The sequence below is a fragment of the Oncorhynchus kisutch genome, linkage group LG2 (assembly GCF_002021735.2).
Source record: "Oncorhynchus kisutch isolate 150728-3 linkage group LG2, Okis_V2, whole genome shotgun sequence".
Taxonomy (NCBI): Eukaryota; Metazoa; Chordata; class Actinopteri; order Salmoniformes; family Salmonidae; genus Oncorhynchus; species Oncorhynchus kisutch.
Window position 1 is genome coordinate 39,639,067 of NC_034175.2, and position 24,714 is coordinate 39,663,780.

At 41.3% G+C, this 24,714-nt stretch overlaps 2 protein-coding genes across 9 annotated transcripts in view; one reads left to right on the top strand and one right to left on the bottom strand.

Annotated features, from left to right (window-relative positions):
- Positions 1-12,017, top strand: part of glsb (glutaminase b) — a 63,659-nt gene extending 51,642 nt beyond the window's left edge. For 2 of the 8 annotated variants that reach the window (XM_020454150.2, XM_020454167.2), the window contains exons 15-18: positions 8,400-8,461; positions 8,666-8,742; positions 8,978-9,041; positions 9,301-11,905. In XM_020454150.2, the coding sequence (XP_020309739.1) occupies positions 8,400-8,461; positions 8,666-8,742; positions 8,978-9,041; positions 9,301-9,454 (357 nt within the window). In that variant the 3' untranslated portion in view covers positions 9,455-11,905. Of the gene's footprint in view, positions 1-321; positions 4,946-8,399; positions 8,462-8,665; positions 8,743-8,977; positions 9,042-9,300 lie in introns of those variants that run through there. The other 6 variants (XM_020454175.2, XM_031794121.1, XM_020454183.2 and 3 more) reach the window with 4 other exon arrangements.
- LOC109865728 (signal transducer and activator of transcription 1-alpha/beta) overlaps positions 11,176-24,714 on the bottom strand; it is a 33,597-nt gene continuing 20,058 nt past the window's right edge. Inside the window, exons 10-24 of the mRNA XM_020454126.2 lie at positions 22,733-22,825; positions 21,767-21,826; positions 21,568-21,597; positions 21,387-21,477; positions 20,133-20,174; positions 19,874-19,957; positions 19,623-19,721; positions 19,330-19,465; positions 14,658-14,713; positions 14,477-14,568; positions 14,210-14,349; positions 13,743-13,928; positions 13,441-13,516; positions 13,173-13,221; positions 11,176-12,729 (exon numbers count right to left, since the gene is read on the bottom strand). Of these exons, the coding sequence (XP_020309715.1) occupies positions 12,706-12,729; positions 13,173-13,221; positions 13,441-13,516; positions 13,743-13,928; positions 14,210-14,349; positions 14,477-14,568; positions 14,658-14,713; positions 19,330-19,465; positions 19,623-19,721; positions 19,874-19,957; positions 20,133-20,174; positions 21,387-21,477; positions 21,568-21,597; positions 21,767-21,826; positions 22,733-22,825 (1,258 nt within the window). The 3' untranslated portion in view covers positions 11,176-12,705. The remainder of the gene's footprint in view (positions 12,730-13,172; positions 13,222-13,440; positions 13,517-13,742; positions 13,929-14,209; positions 14,350-14,476; positions 14,569-14,657; positions 14,714-19,329; positions 19,466-19,622; positions 19,722-19,873; positions 19,958-20,132; positions 20,175-21,386; positions 21,478-21,567; positions 21,598-21,766; positions 21,827-22,732; positions 22,826-24,714) is intronic.

The following is a 24,714-nucleotide window of genomic DNA, read 5'->3' on the forward strand; positions in this document are numbered from 1 at the left end:
TTGGCATGCTTGGTTAAATATTAATGAAAGGTTAGGATTGATTTTGAATTATCCTTTCCTTTTGGTGTAATAGTGTTTTAATCTGTATGTTGAGAGGCAAGTGGCATCTCTGTCAGAGCAAACCAGACACACACACACACACACACGCGCCAAACAGTCAGACACAATAAACGCTGGCACATTCTCCATTACATAGTTACAAAACTTAACATATTACCAACCACGCATAGATAGTCACAGACACACATCCCTAGAGCAGCCGCACACGTGGCATGTGCAGGCAGACCCAACTAATCTGTTATCCCATGTTGCTTGAAACAGCAGTTTACCTTCGGACCAATGGATTACGAGAGCCTTCAGCAAGAGCTAGCTCTCAAAGACTCTCTGTGGAAAAAGGTGGTGCCCACTGATTGCCACGAGGACAGCTCCACCACTGTAGTCTATAGGATGGAGAGTGTCGGGGAGCGCAACTAGGACCCCCTCTCTCCTCCCTACCTTCTCCTGTCCCCTTTCTACACCCATATATGACTTCATATATTTATATAAATTATCAAGAGGATTATTTATTTCTATAAGTTTTATTATTATTTTTTTTACATAATGTAATGTCACATTATGTACGGGTGATGAATGATAATTGATTCTACCTAAGTTACTGTACTTTTTTTCCCTCTTTTTTTTCCTGTGTGTCCGTGGCTGCAATCCAAACACTTAACAGACACACCCTCAGCCCTCAAATGAAGTGGACACTTTTGATGATATATCATGACATCTGACGAGTTGACACTTGCAGGGCGAGGGAGGAAGGAATGATTTTTAAATGAGTCGCCCTTGCCCGGAAATTCGTCACTTGTTCATCTCGCAACGATTGTGTTTTCATTCACCAGTAGCGTGTGGGTGCTTTATATGCGCTACAGTCGATTATGATTGCATGTCTACTTATATTAACTACATAATTATTCATATATGCCTACTGTATCATAGCTAGAAAAAGAATTAGCTAACTAACGTTAGCCTCTCTAGCTGGAACTTCTGAAGACGGGGAATGTTTTATTTCTACAATTTCCAAAAGCTAACCAAACAAAAACATCATTACTTTTACGAGACGTGTTTGTGTAGCACAATTTGTAACTTCTTTACATTTGTTTTTACTTACACTTGTATGTTGACTCCATATTGACGTTGAGGTTTTAAGTTTTGGTGGACTGTACATCCGCTAAGAAAAATCATCGCAAATTGAATTATGGGGTGTTTCAGGCCCCGAAGCGAACATAATTGTACCCTCGCAAACTCTATTAAAAACGAGGGCTGAGGGGCTTGCGTTGCACACTTCCCTTGCTTGGCTAATCATTTGGACCAACGACAAATATGGCTGTGGGGATTCCCCCTAGGGAATAAGGCGAGGGTAAGTGGACGAGGGTGTGTCTTTTATGAGTTTGAAATGCATCTCTTGTGTTTTTGGGGTCCCTGCAGAGCTGAGGGAAGCCCTTCTGGCTGCCTGTCTAGAATGTCAGACTTTAGGGGCCTGAAGGGATTGCCTGGCTCAGATTGAGGCTTTGCAAGTAGACTTGATCCATTATTTCATGTGTGCTTCAATATCTACTGACAGGTTTGAAGTCCTGTATCTGTTGAACATGCCAGTGTGGGTATTAGGCCCATTGTAATGTGTTTGTTAACTCCCTCGCTTTGGTTTTTCTCAAACCAAAAGCCAAGGGAAGATGTGGAGTGTTGTGCTTTGAAACACATAAATACAATGCATCTCATTATATTTATATGCGTTGACAGGCTCTTAAGGTTACTACAAGCTTAACTCTGTTGATCTGTGTGTGTGTGTGTGTGCGCAGGTGGGTGAAGTGGGATTGGTAACAGGGTATCCTTGCCAGTCCCTCGTGTTTTTTTGTTGGTTTTTGGGGGGGGGGGTTTGGTCTTCATTTTTTGAAAACAAGGAACAGTAGCCTTCCTTTGCTTATAGTAGTAGGCTGGCTTTTAACCTGGCGAAAAACATAGCAAGCTAGCTAGTCTTTTTTAGCTCTCCACATCTCCATGTGAAATAATCAGATTGATCATTTAGAAATATTCTTCTACTTGCTGGTGTAACCTAAAACATTATCCCAGTTTGATATACTGCTTGTGTATTCATTCCCATATCAGTTAAAAATAGAACAGCATTTATTTTTTTGTTGTAAAAAAAAAACACATGGCTAGCAAGTTGGCTACAGCAGGTTATACCATTTCACAGTAGCCTGGAATCACTAGTTACTATTTCTAAATAAAATAATGTTTTGGGTGGATTCAGTTGCGGAGATTATGTTTGGTTATCAATGCAAAATAGTCTACTTTGATGAATTGCCTGCATATATATATCAGATCAAGGAACCAAGCAATAATACTGCCCCCACGGCTGCAGAAATAATGATACTGCATGTCTCAATTTTCAGGTAGTAAAACGGTACGCCGAATGCCAGAGCTTTTTTACAAGGAACCGCCCCTTTTTTGTGATGAAAAACGACATTGCAACACCGATATTTGCGTCTGCATAGAGCTTATAGTATGCTTTTAGAAGAGCAAACTGAGATTATAATGATAAGGCACTTATCGTCTCCGTGTCACGCCTGATATCAGTCGGACCATTCTAACTTGCATACCAGTGCTTTACCTTTCACATACCAGCAACAGATCTCACATGAGCCGATTTCTCAACTGCTGTTGAGTGGACCGAAGCTTTTCATCAAGGACGTAAAAGGTGACTCATTCCACCCCCTTTTGTGTGTGTGTGTGTGTGTGCACCTTTTTTGTATTTGAGTGGTGCATGCACACGTGTGTGTGTGCCATGTTCATCTAAGCTGTGACGCATGCTGAGGGGACCTTGACCCTGGCTCTGACAGACCGACAAGACACAGCACAAACCTTTAGTTTTCATGACATAGCCTAGTAGAATCCTGCTGGATCTATTCCATTGGCAGTTGCAGTATGCATATGTCAGATGGCATATCGTGGTTCTATAGGTCATACGTATATGTATTGTATAAGTCAGTATACCATTGAGAGAAAGTGTGATCACACATTGTTACCAATTTTATATTTAATCCGTATTATTACTGTGAATTACGTTTAGCTACCCTTAAAGAGGAAGGGGAAACCAGTTCCTCTTATCTATACTGTAGCTTAAGAATACTCCTCTTATCTATACTGTAGCTTAAGAATACTCCTCTTATCTATACTGTAGCTTAAGAATACATCATGTTTATTTCCAATATGCACTGTACAGTATCTACAGTTTTCCCAAAGACTGTATTTGCCTGTTGTGTGTTTTGGGGGGGATTGTTATCTTGCAGTAATCTTGATGAAACTCAACAGCAGCGCAGAACGGCAAGGGAATCCACTTACTTCACAAACGTTGGCCACATTTGCACATGTACGTCAACCAACACCGTGGGTGTCCTGCTGCTGGGGCTGTTTTTCTTGTTCAATGTTGTTATCCAATCATTCTTGAAACTGGACTGTTGAATTGGTATACACTGTAGTTGTAGTAGCCCTTTGTTACCCATGACTTCGTCATGAATGTGCTCTTCTTCTCGTGGGACCCATATAAGTCTATGGGTCCCATACCGGCCAAGGTTGGGGTCAATTTGAATTGAAGTCAAATCAGGAAGTGATTTAAATGTCAAATTCATAAATGGAAAGAATTTTGAGATACATGGCTTCTCCCTTTCAGTTTGTTGACAAATTATTGAACACAGATGCCCTGTTTTTCAATGATTGAATTTGAATTTATTCATTGAATTGGAATTCCTGAATTGGTTGACTTGAACCCACCCTATCCCATGTACTTTTAGTTCGTTTTTAGCTTATTTTAGTATCAGACTTTTACTTAAAATATATTTTTGTTGTTTTGTCATGTCAATATGCTTGGACTTCATTTAAAATTGTGATTTGGAACTAGGACTACTATTTCACAAAGGATGTTTTTTTTTTTAAGTGTAGGCCTTTAGATGTCATTCAGTGTGTGGTGCAAAGCATTCACAAGTCTCTGCCACTGTGGAGTGAAGCTAGCTGTAACTAGCCTAGCAGCTAACGTTAACTTGCTTGCTAATGCTAATTTACCAAATAATCAGTTCTGTTAAATCGATTCTATTTATTTGTACTGAAATTGTATCATTTTTTTTCTTCTGCTACTCGTGTGTTCTGAAACACGTTTGAGTGTGTTTTCTAATGTCTTGCCCATGTTGACATAATATGGAGAATGCAGGGGCTGAAAGCTTGCAAGACTTAGGAGTTAGGATGACGTTAGAGGATACAGGAGGAAGTTATGGGGCTTACTGAACTTTTCTACTCTACTGCAAAATGTGACTAATAACCCCAATCAAATTTTACACAAGGGTTTTTTTGAATGCCGTACCAGTATTTTCATTACAATTTATGATTTCACAGCAACATGTTTAATGTTTCCCACAATGTCATTATTTTACTTTCTTTCGAATGGCATATTTTTGTATGATTTAATAAATGTGTTTGAATCCCACCTTGATATTTTAAAGTTCATTTTAGTCCTTGTATTTTTTTTCATTTTTTCATTTTTCTGTTTCATTCCATATCTGTGCCTTGGAGAAAACAGCTGTAGCCCTCAAAGTTCTCGTGAGCTCCTCAGATCTTAACCTGATCTACCTGGAGTGTTGATTTATTACCAAAACCAGTTTGAGTTAGTGTCTTGGGCATAAAAGGGTGTTGCTTTCTCCTCATAGTAAAGACACTGACTCTTGGTTTGGATGAATACACTAGGTATTTGTCTTGTACAACTTTGTAGTTCTACAAGAGGCCAGTATTGCAAATACTAGCAAAGAGCTTCAGTAGTTGTAATGCTAGAAGTGTGTTGCAATGACAGGTGAAGTACCTGTTGAAATCATGTTGCCATGTTATAAACCAATAAAGTACTATATCCAACAAATACCTGTTTGTCAAATTACCACAACTGAAACTAAGTGGTTGAACCCTTTTTGTTTTATTAGTTAACAGGGGATTTTGTGAAAGCACTTTTGTTATATTGTTTCCACTGGTATTCTCTTACTAGGAAATTGTGGTATCAATGGGTAGTTATTGACATGTACCTTCAACACAATTGGTAATTTTGTATCTGGTTTGTACTAAACGGTGCCTAGAGGTTTTAATGAACCCTTAACAATCTGTAACGATCAGTAATTTAATGTTAACTAGTTGGTTATTCTTGTTTAATTACTGTTTTCACCATATAATTCCCAAGTAAATACTGTACCTGATCATGTCTGTGTGCTAAATACTTTGAAAGTGCAGTTTCTGTGACTAGCTTTGACTCTTCTGGTCGCAGTTCAACCTGAGCAGGAAAAAGAAAGGTGAGGGGGTGGGTGATTTGGGGAGGGGTCTTGTGTGGTATGCAGTGCAGTGCACCCTTTCAGAGTAAATGGAACCAATCAGAAGAGACCCCAGAATGCATTGTGCTTGATCTGTGTGAGCTTGGTCTGTATGCTCACGCTCCGGTCATTGTTCTGAACCAGTTTTTACTTGGTGAGTTAAGTCAAGTGTGCTCTCTTTGCTGGCAACTGTGTTACTTGCTGTACTATGTCTGTCTGTATAGTATGGTTATGTATTTCTGTTGTAGCCATTCTTTTTCAGCCTGTCAAGGAACATCCATCACACTTATAACAAACGTGACTGAATAGTCACTGTTTTGGCTTCAGGGTGAGCGTGGGTAAAAACTATCAAAGTAGTTAAGTTATTTAGTAATAAGTCAAAATTAGCCTCTTTTGAGCCAGTTCTGTTTTATTAGGGTGAATTGTATACACTTTTGTATACAGTCTAGACATTTTTGTATGGGAATGTGCTGGACTACCCTTGACATGCTGTGCTTGCTTGTGTGTTGCAGTGTGATCTCACCTACAGTGACCTGTGTCTGTGCAGGGCTGGGCTGATATAGGCCAGATTGGATTCAAACACACATTATGATACCTGTGGGGGAGATGTAGTTACTGCCATACAAATATAAGTAAATCGTGTAATTCTATGGCAGTGGCAATTTTGGTCACATGCCTATGGTGTTACATTTCACCTATTGGCACAATGCTCAGACTGGGTGTGTCTAAGTGACTTGTCCGTGTCTAGCCTCTTAATAGTCAAAAGAATCTCGGTCCAAAACGCCTCCCTGGCCCCATATGAACAGCGTGGTTCAGAGATTCTCTGCCCCACATTGGGTGTGTATACATTTTTTTATTTAAAAACTAGCCTACATAGCCCATGTTTGTTGATGACTGTGGGTTGGAAAAGGATGCTATCTTTTTGTGGTAAATAATGCAAGTGACTTCAATGGCTTTCTTTGAACGGGGGGGAATATTAGATTCACAGGAATACATCACATAAGATGAAGTAATACTTCAAGCTGCAGCTCCATACTACTTGTCAGACAGAACTGATACTGTATACTGGTTGTTGGGGTGGGATTGGGGTGGGATTGGTGTGGGTGGTCCGTGGGTGGCTTTTAACCATTGTATTGGTTTCCTCATGTCTTACTCAATAGTAGGAAGAAGTTGAGTCCAAATTGGATGTTGGGTACTATATTTATTGAATATTATATGAATCCTATAAATTTGAAAGGGCCAAATTGGTTGTAATCAATTAGCTTAATTTCTCAGATCAAATTCCATTGTAAGAAAATGTTGCAGAAATGCACATTTTATCTGCTTCTAACTATAAAAAACCATCTGAAATGATGGGTGTCATGGCTTGCTGAAATATGGGACGACTCTGCTTTGCGCTCTGCTGTCTAACTAGTTATTTTTTGCTACTGAGTTGTGACACTGATCTGCTAAATGCCTTTGCTCGACTCTATTCTACTTTGTTCAGTTCTGCTAGCTCTGCTACCTACGGCTATGCCCTGCTTTATTCTGTTCTGATTGGTGTTCTACTGTGATGTGGAGCTCCTATATGTTCTGTTTTGGGCAGTTGTCTCTGAATTCTGCAGCATCATCAAAATGATTCTGAGATGTTACTGAAACACTGCACAACTGTTCCTCCCCAAGCAAAAAAACAACATCTAAATTGGTAATAACTCCATATTGTCATTAACTGAGTAATGCATTAATTGATTGGTTTACTGGTTTGTTGTGAATGTGAATCAAGGGTTTTATGCTTTTGATACCCCAGCACTGTTTGTTTTTTAATTCACTCTTTTAATTCAATCCAGTACAGTTGAGTATCTAAAGCATCTAATTCCGATCCAAACAGTAGTTCACATGATTAGACGTTGACGCTTTGAAGCTCTACCCACAATACCACCGCCACCCAAATGGGAAAAACATGAGACCATTTACTGAAGGCAATGTCACTATGCCTTCAGTAACGTTTCAGCACCCTCTAGTGGTTGATGATTAGATTAGAGAAAGCTACCACAGACCCATAGCCTGCAATGCAGCAGAAAAGGCACACATAGTCTGCTAAAGCTTCAAGTTAGTAAATGGACCACACGAGAATAAGCTCAAATTGTATTCTATTTCTATGCTAGTGCCATAGTGTTACTCCCAATATGTGAATCTCTACCTTTTTATTTCTCCAATCAACTCTTTAGAAAACACTGCCAGAATCCAACCATAGTATCTGGTCTGTAGTCAATACTGGTAGCTCCTCAAACATGACTCAAGGCTCCTTAAGCATCTAATTGACTGGATGGCAGAATCGAGAACCTTGGCTAATAAATCTGTCAATATCCCCTGTTGCCTACAGCTCGAGCCAGGACTCACGGTTTGCCTAGGGCTAGAGAACTCACTCTTAACTCCTAAATCACTCCTAATACACTCACTACTCACACACACCTACTGGTCTTACCAACTGCTCAGTGGTCTCACTGCACACATAGTTAGTAGAATTTAAAAAAAATATACATTTGGGGACAATATTAAATATTGACAGCTTTATTACCCAAGGTTCTCTATTCTGCCAGCCAGTTAATAAGATGCCTTGAGTCATGTTTTGACAACACTAAAGTTAACAGGTCATATATGATCGTTTTTAATGATCATGGCTTATGATATAGGATAGCCTATTTTCATGCTGCCATTTCTCAAAAGAATGAAATAGATGCTATTCAGTCAGTCACTATGAGAGTTGCTTAGACACAAGGGGGTAAAAAAGTACTTCTGGCAAGTCTTACATGGCATTACATTCTACATAATGAATAATACTGCCATTGCCATGGGGGTTTTGTAAGGAGTTGATTGGGATCCAGAAGTCCTGATTGATGTTTGTTAGATTCTGCTTCTCTTTTAGCTGGTGAAGGACTGTGGTAGGGCACATACACCCCCCCCCCCCCCCCCCCCCCCCCCCATGCATGTGTGTGTTTGCCTGTTTCCACAAACTGCCTTCCTCCTTCTCTCCAGGTCAAGTCTGTCATCAATCTCCTGTTTGCCGCCTACACCGGAGACGTCTCTGCACTAAGGAGGTACAGTACGCACCTCTCTTACACACAGATGACACACTCATTGAAAGGGATTTTTTTTTTTTCAATCATGTTAAATTCATAATACTTGAGTAGTTATACCTCTGTTCATAATGATCCGTCTTCTATTGTATCTCTGAATTACTTCGGCCTTCTTTCTCTGCCCGTTATCTTCCATCTGACACTGCTGACCTTTTCTGTCTGTAGGTTTGCCCTCTCCTCCATGGACATGGAGCAGAGGGACTACGACTCCAGGACTGCTCTACATGTTGCAGCAGCAGAAGGTGCGTCTCACAACCTCCCTCTTCCTATCACACACGGGGGCAAATTGTGTAATATCAGGGTCCTCTGGGAGGGATTGGCAGACTCGGCCGCCTCTGTTTTCATAGGGGTTAATTTGCTGTCCCTCGGCAGCTGTGCTGCGTGGTGTGTGACGTCTTTGCTGCAGTGTGCGTAGGAGTGTGTGTGTATGTATGTTTTTTGTTTCTTACGCAACTCTGCCATCTGCTCTCCTTTCAGGACATGCAGAGGTGGTGCGCTTCCTCTTAGAGGCGTGCAAGGTGAACCCTGTTCCCAGGGATAGGTAAGCCCACAGAAACTTGCCTGTCTGCCTTGTGTGTTTTTTTTGTGTAGGTGGGTGGACGAGAAACGGTATCATATACTTGAGTGATAGTAAGCGTCTACAATGTACATTCTACAATACAAGTGTACTCCCACTCCAAAATAACACTTTTGTTTGTCCCCTGTCATTTTCAGAACAACTAGTGTTCGCTCCCAGAACTATTATGCCTTTTGTAGGCCAGTCTAACCCCAGTCAGTCACGCTTGTTATCTTCCCTATAGGTGGGACAACACTCCAATGGAGGAGGCCTTGCACTTTGGCCATCACGACGTGGTCACCATCCTCCAGGACTATCAAAACAAGTACAACCCACAAGAGGCCCCCAAGAAGAAGGTCAAGGAGACGACGGAGAACAACCTGGACGGCCTGCTGTAGTGTAGCCTTGCGAGCCAGCAGGTGGCACCACGCTGCTTTTATATCATCTCTACTATACTAGACTGCTGTTTTTGTGGTGGGATACGCTTTTTGGAGTGACCTTTTATTTTGTCGACTTTGTATGATGTCGTATTTCTGAACTGTGTTTTGATTGAACGTGTGTTTTTTTTAAATATATTTTTTTATACTCCCTTTTACCGTAAGCGTTTTGCTTTACCTTTGTCGTGCGCTTTGCTCCTTTTGCGACCGTGTTGCTTACTTTTGCTGTATCTTGTCTCTCTTCCATCACCAAGTATGTGTGGTGTGTGTTAGGGTCCCAAATCAAAGTGCACAGGCTGATTTGAATCTTTGTGACAATGGTGTACAATTCTAAAGTGATATTATTATACATATTCTCCTACATGTAAATTGTATATTTATGTACTGTTGAAAGTTAGTTCATTTCATGATATCAAGGACCAATACTTCCTGTAGTAGATCATCTAGCAGTTTGGTCTTCTTCCTGGAGGGCCACAATGTCCAGTAATCTTTGGCCAAATCAGGCACTCTCTATGGAGTGATATGATGTTGGCACTAATGTCACTCCGTACCATTCTAGCTAAAGTGCTTCTTTTAATGCCTGGTTGGACAGTTAAATAAACGGTAGGACATGATGGGCCACCACTATCAATAACGTCCAAGGACAAGGTTGGATGAGGGCTTTTTCCCCCTTTTGTATTTCACCACGCAGGCACTATATGGTCCTGTAGCCGCCTTAGTCACATGTAAAGGATGCCAGATGTTACCAGACTTCCTATGCTACCACTAGTCCGGGTTCAGACTTGTCTGGACATTTTATCAACCCTACTGCATAGGAACTATATGCGCTTTCATTTCAATATCATTTTTCTGTACTTTGACTTTGTTTGGGAAGTGCTCAAGACCCTCTTTAATTTGTATATATTTTTTTGGTCTTTTTCTGTATTTTCTCATTTATAACAGTGGAATTGTACTTCCCTATAGCTAAATACTGTATGTAATGCGCACAACACAGGCGGTTGTCTGTTTGTAGAGAGGTCTCTAAATCAGGAACTGCCGACACAACGGGGGTATCTGCGTCCCCATGATAAAACACTAGTCTGCCATCATACAGAATACTTTCTATCAAACCAATACAACAGGACTAAAGCCTACAAGTAAACCATCTACCCACTCTTCATCGGAAGCACATTTCTGAAAGGAGCAAACCAATTGGACATGTTTTGTGTAAAAGAGCGGGCTAACGTGTTAAACACATAAACATATGGCAGTTGACATGAATATTGTCAAAAAGAATCCTCTTAGATGTCATTTTTTATGAATAAGCGTGTGCCTGTGGCCAGGAATCAATTTCCCCACAGTAGTTAAGATCAGCTGGTGTGTAAAGGACCATATTACACAATCTAAACTAGGCTTAATTCAGGATTGGAATTATAGCATAGTCAAATTCCATTTAATTTCCAAAGAGTCTAAGAGATGAATGGAAAGTCCAGAATGACTTATTGTATTTGTATGTTATGCTTTGCTACTTGAATATGCACAGTAGCGTTGTATCCTTAACAGGTGCAACAACAGTTGGTTGATTTAGTGTGTCAGTTTTGTGCATAGCCACTCATGAGGTCCAATATGAATGTCAGATCCATCCACTTGAGGAGTGACGCACAGTATGACATGAGCGATACCAAAAACATAACCACTTGCAGTCAATTTACAACCTGTTTTTATTTATTTTTTAAATTGATGTTAACGTGAAGCAATACTGTACAATAGATCAAATTATAAATGAACAACAGTGGTAGTATTTTTTTCCCCCATAAGACCGATGTAGCATAAAGAACAGCTTCATTGACACAATGGGGAATAACCTTACGCAACGTTCTAATCCAGATAACGAATACACAGATGAAAAATCAAGTGGATTGGAAAGCTCTGTCCTCTATGTACATAACATCTCTACCACTACTTGTTGGTCTCTGTAAGGCAACGTGGCCGGTTTTCAGCAACTCCCCAGATCTGTCTGAGACGGTGACATTGTGTATAGAAAAATGTTCAAATGAAAGCCAAAGAATGATAACGGAACACGTTGCCACAGAAACTCAACCTCCTTCACCACTCCCAGTAGTCCGGGAAACACAAGACTGTCGTATCCGTGACATACAGGGAAAGGTCTCAAAATCAGACATTGGTTTTGCTATTGTTGATTCAGTGAAAGGTAACCTTGCCTGTGATCTGAACTTGTCAGCTGCCTAGGCTTTAGCTCAGAGGGCGAACACAATATTGTGGTTTGCAGAAGACCGGTGTTTGAACCCCTGTAGGTCATATGGACAGATGGTTCAAGTCAGGTGTCACCAGTAGTTGCAGACCAGTCTAAAGTTCCAACTAAAGACAGTTCTGAATGTATTGCTAAACACGGATGTCCTTTTCTGTTCATATTTTAGGGTATAGTTGATGTGCAGATGTGCAGATGTGCGATTGCTCCTGGCAGTGGAATATATACACATATTTATTTTAATAAACAAGGTTAAATAAATCAAAGCTATTCAGGCATGTGTGAGCCCTCTTCTTTGTCCTTAAATTAAACAGTGAAGTCCAAACATTTACCATTCATTTCTATTGGGCACAAAATTATCAAACAACCAAAACAAACAGCAAATGCATACAAGTGTGAGGAGTCACAAGCTTGGAATCATTGCGTGCTCGGATTATGGGACCAAATTCTAAACTTGAATACTTAAATTCACGTAAGGGAATTTGTCACATTAACTTTTGGTCCCCTAAAATTAAGGGACTATGTGCAAAAAGAGCTGTAATTTCTAAACGGTTCCCTCTATGTATGAAAATACCCTCAAATTAAAAGCTGACAGACTACACTTTAATCTCATTGTATCATTTCAAACCCATGGTGCTGGAGTACAGAGCCAAAACAACAACAAATGTGTCAAATGTCCCAATAATTTTGAAGCTCACTATAACAGCTTAACCATCACACTACATATGCATTCACAAAATATTATCCTGTCACACAGAATGACATTCCTTAATACAAACAGCTGAACTTGAAGCCCCAAAATCTCATGCATGTACATTAAAACGACAGACTACATATGTATACAGTTTTAGTTATATTTACAAAGGAAACCCAACAAATCTCTTCAATTTAATCAACATCTTCAGATCAGTTCGGTGCAGAGGAGTAACAAGTTTTCCAAGGGGCGCTGCCTGAAGAGGGCAGGTTAGTTTGGGAAAGCTTTGCACACCTGTAGGGAGAGGGACATGAGAAATACCAGAATCAAGGACAATAGGCTGCATCTCAATAGTGGAATGCTGCACTTTTGTGATTGCATTGAGTGTGTACTCTCACATTGTAAAAAATGCATGAATTATCCTTACATGAAAGGTTTGGAAATACATGCTCTAGCTATGATGCTAGTCCAGCTGTTTTCTGATGATTAGACATGTGTTCTGTCTGGCTTGAAACCTACCATAGTCGGCTGGTGTTGCCCTTATTGAAACCTACCACAACAATTGCATACTCTTTCTCCTTGTCTCCTTCTCAAAACCCATTGGAGGTCAGGGAGTTGGGACCTCTGGCTTTGTCATCCAATGGGTTTTGAGAAGGATGCGAGGAGAGAGTATGCAATTGAGAGCTTCCCAGCGTCTCTAATATGTGTGCGGCTGGTGCCGTCTGGCTGAAACCTACCACAGTATCAATCTCAGCAGGGTTAATAATCCTGGTCAGCTCTCCGTGGCTGAGGAGAAACGCAACCAGTAGAAAATATCAACTTTAGACATGAATAACTCAAATCAATAAAACTCAAATCTAGAGGTAATTTGGCATTTACTGTACCTTTGTGTTATCATTATTTATTTAAACATTTGACCTTTCATTGTACTTTGGGCTAGGTGGGTGTGTGTGATCTAAAACCAATGAACACTAGAAGGTGTTTCATAACAAGAATCACACTTACAATTCAGATACAGAGATAAGCTTCCTCTTAACGTAGCCAGCATCAGAATCACTCTCCAACTCCATTGGCTCAGCGGCTGGGAAGGTCGAAGGTTATACACGTTTAGGGATCATAAACTCAGAACCAAGACAATTACCAGTGGCCAGTATTTCAAATGGGAAAAATTGTGGCACAACAAAATATGAAAAAGTATGCAGTGAACATTGTGTAGGAATTGGAAGTCCACATCACCATTTTGACCTTTTTAACTACTCATTTTGACCTTTTTAACTATGTTTGGGCTGCGGTCGAGTGTTAGTGACCTTCTGTGGGGCGGCTGTAGTAGCGTGCTAAGGCGCTGTCTTTGGCGATCCTGGGGTAGAGGTAGACCAGAGGGTTGTCAGGGATGTTCTCGGCAGCCATCACCCTGTAGTTGTGGAGGATGTCAGGGAAAGAGACGGCGGCCAGCTCCTTCTTAGTGTAGGGCTCCACCGTGTGGAAATGGACATCTGCATGTTCATAGTTATACATAAATTAACAAACAGAATGTGATAAGCGAATGTGTTCGCAGTCAGATTACCTGTTAAAATACGACAAAACGGAAACCCATCTACAAGGAGAGAGATGGACACACATTCATAATGTGTAAAAGAAATGACAAAAACATGTCTGTCTGCATGGGTATGTATAGGCCATCATTGTAAATAAGATTTTGTTCTTAACTGACTTGCCTACTTAAATATAGGTTAAATAAATGTTACAGTATAGCTACAAACACACAAACACACACCGTCATTGGAGTGCTCCACCCAGGTAAAGGTGACAGCTCCCTCCCGGCTGCTCTCGCTGAAACGCAGCAGGAAAGTCCCAGGCTCCTTGTCCTTCAGCAGGGCCTTCTCTCTCTCCTTACTGACAAAGCCCATGATACACCTATATCCCAGAGATTCAATGGATTATAGCACAATAAAGTCACTTTTCACAAAACCTAGGCTTCAGACCTAGGCTTCAGAAAGGCCTACTGAAGAAATGCAGACAATGTGAAAATCAAAGCTCTTACCCGTCATTCCACAAACACAGGAGGTGTCCCTTGATCAGGTCCAGGATTCCATCGATCCACAGCCAGAAGGAAAAGCCCTTCTCGTTCACATTCTGCTCAGGCAAAGATGCACTTACTACACAGATCATAGTAAAACACACAGGGGTTGGCCAAAACGCCAAACTTAAAGTGCGATGCTCACCTTGCAGAACATGGTCCAGGGGATGAGCCCATTAGGATTTCCTACAGCCTCTCGACCTGTCACAGGAGCATCCTAGTATTATTGGTTCACTTTAATGGAATGACCTTAGCTTACACTTATGAGCATTACATGGACACATGTCATAAGCTGTTTACATTTACATACAGTGCCTTGCGAAAGTATTCGGCCCCCTTGAACTTTGCAACCTTTTGCCACATTTCAGGCTTCAAACATAAAGATATAAAACTGTATTTTTTTTGTGAAGAATCAACAACAAGTGGGACACAATCATGAAGTGGAACGACATTTATTGGATATTTCAAACTTTTTTAACAAATCAAAAACTGAAAAATTGGGCGTGCAGAATTATTCAGCCCCTTTACTTTCAGTGCAGCAAACTCTCTCCAGAAGTTCAGAGAGGATCTCTGAATGATCCAATGTTGACCTAAATGACTAATGATGATAAATACAATCCACCTGTGTGTAATCAAGTCTCCGTATAAATGCACCTGCACTGTGATAGTCTCAAGAGGTCCGTTAAAAGCGCAGAGAGCATCATGAAGAGCAAGGAACACACCAGGCAGGTCCGAGATACTGTTGTGAAGAAGTTTAAAGCCGGATTTGGATACAAAAAGATTTCCAAAGCTTTAAACATCCCAAGGAGCACTGTGCAAGCGATAATATTGAAATGGAAGGAGTATCAGACCACTGCAAATCTACCAAGACCTGGCCGTCCCTCTAAACTTTCAGCTCATACAAGGAGAAGACTGATCAGAGATGCAGCCAAGAGGCCCATGATCACTCTGGATGAACTGCAGAGATCTACAGCTGAGGTGGGAGACTCTGTCCATAGGACAACAATCAGTCGTATATTGCACAAATCTGGCCTTTATGGAAGAGTGGCAAGAAGAAAGACATTTCTTAAAGATATCCATAAAAAGTGTTGTTTAAAGTTTGCCACAAGCCACCTGGGAGACACACCAAACATGTGGAAGAAGGTGCTCTGGTCAGATGAAACCAAAATTGAACTTTTTGGCAACAATGCAAAACGTTATGTTTGGCGTAAAAGCAACACAGCTCATCACCCTGAACACACCATCCCCACTGTCAAACATGGTGGTGGCAGCATCATGGTTTGGGCCTGCTTTTCTTCAGCAGGGACAGGGAAGATGGTTAAAATTGATGGGAAGATGGATGGAGCCAAATACAGGACCATTCTGGAAGAAAACCTGATGGAGTCTGCAAAAGACCTGAGACTGGGACGGAGATTTGTCTTCCAACAAGACAATGATCCAAAACATAAAGCAAAATCTACAATGGAATGGTTTAAAAATAAACATATCCAGGTGTTAGAATGGCAAAGTCAAAGTCCAGACCTGAATCCAATCGAGAATCTGTGGAAAGAACTGAAAACTGCTGTTCACAAATGCTCTCCATCCAACCTCACTGAGCTCTAGCTGTTTTGCAAGGAGGAATGGGAAAAAATGTCAGTCTCTCGATGTGCAAAACTGATAGAGACATACCCCAAGCGCAGCAAAAGGTGGCGCTACAAAGTATTAACTTAAGGGGGCTGAATAAGTTTGCACGCCCAATTTTTCAGTTTTTGATTTGTTAAAAAAGTTTGAAATATCCAATAAATGTCGTTCCACTTCATGATTGTGTCCCACTTGTTGTTGATTCTTCACAAAAAAATACCGTTTTATATCTTTATGTTTGAAGCCTGAAATGTGGCAAAAGGTCGCAAAGTTCAAGGGGGGCGAATACTTTCGCAAGGCACTGTAACACTTGACATTTTTTCTCATTTTGCAGACGCTCTTATCCAGAGCGACTTAGTTAGCACATTCATCTTAAGTTAGCTCGGTGGGTCACGGGAGCCGGAGCTTGGACTGGGCTGAGCGGGAGGGCCCAGAGACCAGAGGTGGCAGAACGGAGTGCTCGTATTGGGGTGTAGGGTTTGAGAATAGCCTGAAAGTAACGAGGGCAGTTCCTTTTGCTGCTCCATAGGCAAGCACCATGGTCTTGTAGTGGATACGAGTTTCGACTGGAAGGTATCGGAGTGTGCGAAGTAGCGGGGTGACATTGGAGAACTTGGGAAGGTTGAAAACCAGGCAGGCTGCAGCGTTCTGGATCATTTGCAGGGGTTTGATGGCAGGAGATGACAATTGCCTGGATTAGGTTGCGATTGAGGTGGTGGGCCAACATTCAAGCTGAGATATCTGCCAGGCACGCAGAGATGTGTGTCGCCACCTGGGTGTCAGAAGGGGGGAGGGGGGAGAAAAGTAGTAGTGTCATCCGCATAGCAATGATATGATGGAGCCGAGGGACTCGGCGTATAGGATAAGAGGAGAGGGCCTAGAACAGAGCCGTGGGGGACACCAGTAGTGAGAGTATGTGGTGCAGACAACAGATCCTCTCCATGTCACCTGGTAGGAGCTGCCTGACAGGTAGGATGCAATCCAATAGTGTGCAGCGCCTGAGATGCCCAGCCCTGAAAGGGTGGAGAGGAGGATTGGATGGGTGTCGAAGACAGCAGATAGATCTAGGAGGATGTGAACAGAGGAGACAGAGTCAGCTTTGCCAGTGCGGAGAGCCTCCGTGACAAAGAGAAGAGCAGTCTCGGTTGAGTGACCTGTCTTGAAGCCTGACTGGTTAGGGTAAAGAAGATTGTTCTGAGAGAGGTAGTGAGGGAGTTGATCAGAGACAGTATACTCAAGTGTTTGGGAAAGAAAAGAAAGGGATACAGGTCTAGAGTTTTTTTTTGACGTCAGATGGGGTCGAGTGTTGGTTTCTTGAGGAGGGGAACGACTCGGGCCATTTTGAAGTCGGATGGGACGCAGCAAGTGGTCAGAGATGAGTTGAGGAGGGAAGTGAGGAATGTTGATGTTACTTTTTTATATGGTAAATAGATCTTAAGCAACAATTGCATTGTTAGCCATTATTTAAGATTAGTTAGCTAAATCAATTGGCCACCTAAACTCACTTGCCAGACATAAATGTCAAGAAAAACTATTGGCCATCTCACCTACAGTTTACATATACCTTAGCCAAAAACATTTAAACTCAGTTTTTCACAATTCCTGACATTCAATCCTAGTAAAAATTCCCTGTCTTAGGTCAGTTAGGATCACCACTTTATTTTAAGAATGTGAAATGTCAGAGAGAACTATTTATTTCAGCTTTTATTTCTTACATCACATTCCCAGTGGGTCAGAAGTTTACATACACTCAATTAGTATTTGGTAGCATTGCCTTTAAATTGTTTAACTTGGGTCAAACATTTCAGAATCTTGGCCCATTCCTACTTGCTCACACATGCTTTTTCAGTTCTGCCCACTTAGGTCAAGGCTTTGTGATGGCCACTCCAATACCTTGACTTTGTTGTCCTTAAGCCATTTTGCCACAACTTTGGAAGTATGCTTGGGGTCATTGTCCATTTGGAAGACCCATTTGCGACCAAGCTTTAACTTCCTAACTGATGTCTTGAGATGTTGCTTCAATATATCCAAATAATTTTCCTACCTCATGATGCCATCTATTTTGTGAAGTGCACCAGTCCCTCCTGCAGCAAAGCACCCCCACAATATGATGCTGCCACCCCCGTGGGATGGTATTCTTTGGCTTGCAAGACTCCCCCTTTTTCCTCCAAACATAACAATGGTCATTATGGACAAACAGTTCTATTTTTGTTTCATTAGACCAGAGGACATTTCTCCAAAAAGTATGATCTTTGTCCCCATGTGCAGTTGCAAACCGTAGTCTGGCTTTTTAATGGCGGTTTTGGAGCAGTGGCTTCTTCCTTGCTGAGTGGACTTTCAGGTTATGTTGATATAGGATTCATTTTACTGTGGATATAGATACTTTTGTACCCGTTTCCTACAGCGTCTTCACAAGGTCCTTTGCTGTTGTTCTGGGATTGATTTGCACTTTTCGCACCAAAGTATGTACATCTCTAGGAGACAGAACACGTCTCCTTCCTGAGCGGTAAGACCGCTGCGTGGTGACATGGTGTATTTGCGTACTATTGTTTGTACAGATGAACGTGGTACCTTCAGGCGTTTGGAAATTGCTCCCAATTAAGACTAGGTCTTGGCTGATTTCTTTTGATTTTCCCATGATGTCAAGCAGAGGTACTGAGTTGGAAAGTAGGCCTTGAAATACATCCACAGGTACACCTCCAATTGACTCAAATTATGTCAATTAGCCTATCAAAGCTTCTAAAGCCCTCGCGTCATTTTCTGGAATTTTCCAAGCTGTTTAAAGGCAGTGAACTTAGTGTATGTAAACTTCTAGAATTGTGATACAGTGAATTATATGTGAAATAATCTGTCTGTAAACAATTGTTGCAAAAATGACTTGTGTCATGCACAAATTAGATGTCCTAACCCGACTTGCCAAAACTATAGTTTGTTAACAAGAAATTTGTGGAGTGGTTGAAAAACTAGTTTTAATGACTCCAACCTAAGTGTATGTGAACTAGTTTTAATGACTCCAACCTAAGTGTATGTGAACTAGTTTTAATGACTCCAACCTAAGTGTATGTAAACCTCAGACTTCAACTGTATTCATGTCTAACCAACAAATGCGCCTTTATATCACAGACGGCTTTGCGGTGGTTGTGTCGTGGCACAAAACCACTCCTAGTCACAATACGATCTCCCTCTCCCAGACTCACCCAGGAGCTTGTCTCCCAGCATGCTCAGCTGCTCGTCGTTGAGGCCTCGCTTGGTTACGGAGGAGAACTGCCAACTCAGCACCTTCGACAACTGGCTCCAGGTGGCCTGGGACGGGCTCAGGAAGAACAGCAGATTCTGAAGGAGGAAAGAGAGGGACAGAGATGATCAGCTGAGCTGGGGTGGAACAAACGCCTGCACATCCAGTAGCTCTTCAGAAATTGGCAGCCCATGGATCACATGACGGAAGAAAGCAGGAAAGGAAATATTTTGTGAGGTGAGAGGAGATGAGTACCTTGGACTCACTGGTCAGCATGTTGTACCACATGACAGAGGCCCAGGCGCTGGGCAGCTGGCTAATATTGGAGATGACCACAATGGGCAGGGACGTCGTCTGGACACACATACGCATTCACGCACACACGCACACAGTCAGAAGGGAAAAGGGACAATAAGGTACCTTGGTACGTACTATTTATAAATATTGCTACCATGACTGTATACCATGTTTAGTAAAAGCTCCACAAAGTAGACTGTTGTTCTCACCTCCAGGTTGACCTGGAGTCCTGGCTGAGTGAGTTGTGTCTCAAAGCTGATGGAGTGGAGCTCCTCTGTCACTATGAGAGGACCCTGAGTGGACACACACACGCAGGCTTTCTTTTGACAACGATGATAAGCTATTGGACACACACACGCAGGCTTTCTTTTGACAACGATGATAAGCTATTAAAAGACTGTAGCTTAGCTTAGATACAGCATTACCACACGTATAATGATTAAAATGAAAATAATTGTATTTCCTTACGTCGTTTGTTCTGTTGCCTGTAGCCTTTTGCTCCTTTAGTTGCTGGGGAAGAAAATTATTGTAGTTGAGATGCCACCTGCAGCACACAAATATCGGTATGGCATTTACAGTGTACTGTACACTGAGTCTAGAAAACATTATGAACACCTGCTCTTTCCATTACATCGACTGACCTGGTGAATACAGGTGAAAGCAATGATCCCTTATTGATGTCACTTGTTAAATAAACTTCAATCAGTGTAGATGAAGGGGAGGAGACGGGTTAAATAAGGATTTTTAAGCCTTGAGACAATTGAGCCATGGATTGTGTGTATGTGCCATTCAGAGGGTAAATGGAGGGTGAATGGGCAAGACAAAAGTGTTAAGTGCCTTTGAACGGGATATGGTAGTAGGCGCCAGGCGCACCGGTTTGTGTCAAGAACTGCAACGCTGCTGGAGATTTCACGCTCAACATTTTCTCGTGTGTATCTAGAATGGTCCACCGACCAAAGGACATCCAGCCAACTTGACACAACTGTGGGAAGCATTGGAGTCAACATGGGCCAGCATCCCTGTGGAACGCTTTCGACACCCTGTATAGTCCATACCCAGACAAATTGAGTCTGTTCTGAGGGCAAATGCAATATTAAAAAAGGTGTTCTTAATGTTTTGTACACTCAGTGTATATTGCTGTGACCAGTGGTCGGTACAGTATTAGGGGACTCCAAACCGAGTCGCCTGACCCCAAGGCAAGAACGCTTACCACAACCCACTCTCTTAGGAGAGTTCGTAACAGACTAACGACCACTACAATTTGGCCAGACAAATTTTTTCAGTCAGAGCGTTTGGATCACTCTGTCACCCTGCCAACCAGTGTGACAGAGTGCAGTACCTTTGAAAGCTCCAAAGCAAACCTGAAAAAGTGGCTAAAGGCAAACCAGTCATGTGAACATTAAGACATTCTGACTCTTAAGATACTGTAGGACCAAGGGACATTTAAACTGTTATGTAATATTATAATTATATTGTTTATTGTTGCATATTTAGATTATTAATATATACAGTGTGTATATATATATATATATATAAAACAGTGTGTTATATTGTAGCATTGTAATGACATATTGATGTTGATTGTTTCCTGCCCAGGGAATACAGATGAAAACAAGCCATCTAGCTATATCTGGTGCAATGGAATGTTGTACATGGTCCCTGACAAATAAATACAATTATTAAATACAGGATATGACACAACGACATTGCATCAATTCATACCAGGTGTCTGAATTCTGCTGCCAAGCTTCCATTGGACTCCTCCATGTTCATAACTTTAGTATTAGTTCCAAAGATGTTGAATTTCCGGAACCTGGACAATGACATCAATTTAGAGGAAATGTAATCACGTCAAGGCTTTTTCAGGTATAGGTTGTAAAACGAAGAGCAAATTCATTCCTACCCTCTCACTGCATTCCTCTCAGTCACGTCCCTAAAGAAAGACAACCCACATCAGTGACTCAAGCTTTGACTCTTGTCATTGATAAAAATCGAAATCATTACTTCCGAACGTGCGGTGTCATCTTAATACCTTCGAGGTAAAAGGTTACAGAATCAAGAATACTCTCAGGGCAGGTCACTTCTAGAACACATTCACTTACTTGTCAAACAGAGCTTTGACTTTGAACTGGTAGTTCAACTCCTGAAGCTTCACCAGCAGTCTGGGGATAACATTGACACAAGATTGTTCAAATAAGGTTGTTCAGGTTTGCAGGCTTTTGCTCCAGCCCTGCTATTGAATTGAATGTATTTTGACATATCCAACAAAATGCACAATGTGGACCCAGAGGATATCACTTGAAGGTATTAATTAAAAACACTGGGTTTCCAAAGTGGTCTTCGATTATTATTATTAATTATTATTATAATAATAATTATTATATTATGATTAAAAGACAAGACAAAATTACAAAACAGCCATAAATCCTAAATCCTAAAAATTGCCACTATTCACTGTGCTTCTCCCCTCCCCCAAAAAATCAACCATATTCATTTCACATTAAAACAATCTATTAATTGCACATCATAATGATCCTTGAAATAAATACAACTGGCCAGCAGTAGGGGGCACAAGGGGCAGTGGAGTGGTTTCTCTTAGTAGACAACCTTGTCCAAAAAAAGAAAAGAAAAAGAAAAAAACCCTTGGTCTGCTTTTTAAAAGCTATTTTTACTTTTTATTTGCTTGGTCTCCAAGGGAAGGATATTCCATAGACAAATGCCTGTATGGAAAAACGTGCTCCTCGCAGTACTGTTTACTATTGGATTGTACAAGACATAACACTAGCTCTGGTATTGTGACTGTGTTGGTTATAGACCATATCAATGTGGTTTTTCCATGTAACCTGTGGCATGATCATTTAAGATGTCAAACGCATGATTAAGTTTAAGTTGGTCCACTCTGGAGTCCAAAGACAACAAGCCCACCTCCCGGAACTCTTGTACCCCTCTGTGGGTCCTAGAGGGGACATTCAGCATACCTGATAACATATAACCCAGCGGATTCTACTAACTAATCAATACAGTATTGCACATTGAGTTTGGAGTGTGTGTGTCACTGGTGCCCCCACCTGACTTTGACAGTGAACTGCACCCCAGTCTTCAGCACCAGAGGTCTTTGGGGGTAAGTGGGCATACAGGGCTGTCTCTCCACCACGATAGAACTGAAAGACAGACACCACAGAAACATACTCTCAATCAGCTGATAGTCACACTCCTATGGCACTCCACTAAAGCCTAGTCTAGACATTAACTCTGGGAGCTAACTCTAGTCTTCTGGGATGTAATCAGGAACCAAACAGGGAGAACCCTACTTGAATTTATCCAGCAGAAACTCTAGTTGCTACAGCAGTTTGGACTAATGATCACACCCCAAATCTCAGGCAAGGTTACCTTTCATGCGAGAGTAGTTCACTGAACCAACTCTGCTACATAATAATGATAGATAATAATGCCACTTAGCAGATGCTTTTGTCCAAAGAAACTTACTAAACATGTGTATTAGGGTTGAATATTTTCCCGAAAAACTACACATTTGTATTCCTGAGAAAATTGCAACCATTCCGGTAATATTCCCGTTCAAACCGGAAAAGGTATTTCAAATCATATAATTCCAGTGATTATTTTTATTTATAAATATGGACAGGAATTTCATGGTTTCTTGTTTTGTATTAGTCACAATTGAATCAACTCAAAGTTCTGTCAAAAAGTCACCACACAACACAATTTGTTAATTTAAATCTAGGCCTAAAATGTTGGTGTATTGGGGTTGCACCGCAGAGGATTATGGGGATTGTATGTTCTAGATACAGTGCCTTGCGAAAGTATTCGGCCCCCTTGAGTGGGGGGGAGTGATCATGGGCCTCTTGGCTGCATCTCTGGTCTTCTCCTTGTATGAGCTGAAAGTTTAGAGGGACGGCCAGGTCTTGGTAGATTTACTCCTTCCATTTCAATATTATCGCTTGCACAGTGCTCCTTGGGATGTTTAAAGCTTGGGAAATCTTTTTGTATCCAAATCCGGCTTTAAACTTCTTCACAACAGTATCTCGGACCTGCCTGGTGTGTTCCTTGTTCTTCATGATGCTCTCTGCGCTTTTAATGTACCTCTGAGACTATCACAGTGCAGGTGCATTTATACGGAGACTTGATTACACACAGGTGGATTGTATTTATCATCATTAGTCATTTAGGTCAACATTGGATCATTCAGAGATCCTCACTGAACTTCTGGAGAGAGTTTGCTGCACTGAAAGTAAAGGGGCTGAATAATTTTGCACGCCCAATTTTTCAGTTTTTGATTTGTTAAAAAAGTTTGAAATATCCAATAAATGTCGTTCCACTTCATGATTGTGTCCCACTTGTTGTTGATTCTTCACAAAAAAATACAGTTTTATATCTTTATGTTTGAAGCCTGAAATGTGGCAAAAGGTCGCAAAGTTCAAGGGGGCCGAATACTTTCGCAAGGCACTGTAAATGGTTGATCTGACTGCGGTCTCCCATATTAAAATGACTGAATTGTTATAAAGACGTGGTTATGAAACCCACAAGACATAAAAGATTGGCGACGTGTAAGTCTGAACCTATGGGAACATATTCTGTCTGGAAGTCATTTTTTTACATGTTTAAAAATGTTATTTCCCATGCTGCACAGTGTATTGCTAACCGAGGCAAGTGCATAGTTGAGATAGCATTGTCATGGGATGTCAGAAAAGGATTTGAGACTGACGTTGAAGTGGGAAAACAACATGATAAAAGGGAGGAATATACAGTGAGTAAAGGAAAGGACATTTATTAAACTGTGAAGACAAACAGAATAAATGAGCATGATAGCAGATAACCATAGACTTCCAGTCATTGTGCTAACGCTAGTTAGCACTAGCTCGCGAAACTACCTCCAACTTCCTTCATACTGGACATAGAGACATAAAAATGGTATCCACAAGTTAATCTAACTCTGGGGAAGTAGATAAAGGGCCTTATTGCCACAATCCTGAGGTATCCCTTTAAAAATAATGGTGGAACCAGGATATATGGGAGACTTCAAAGTCACAGT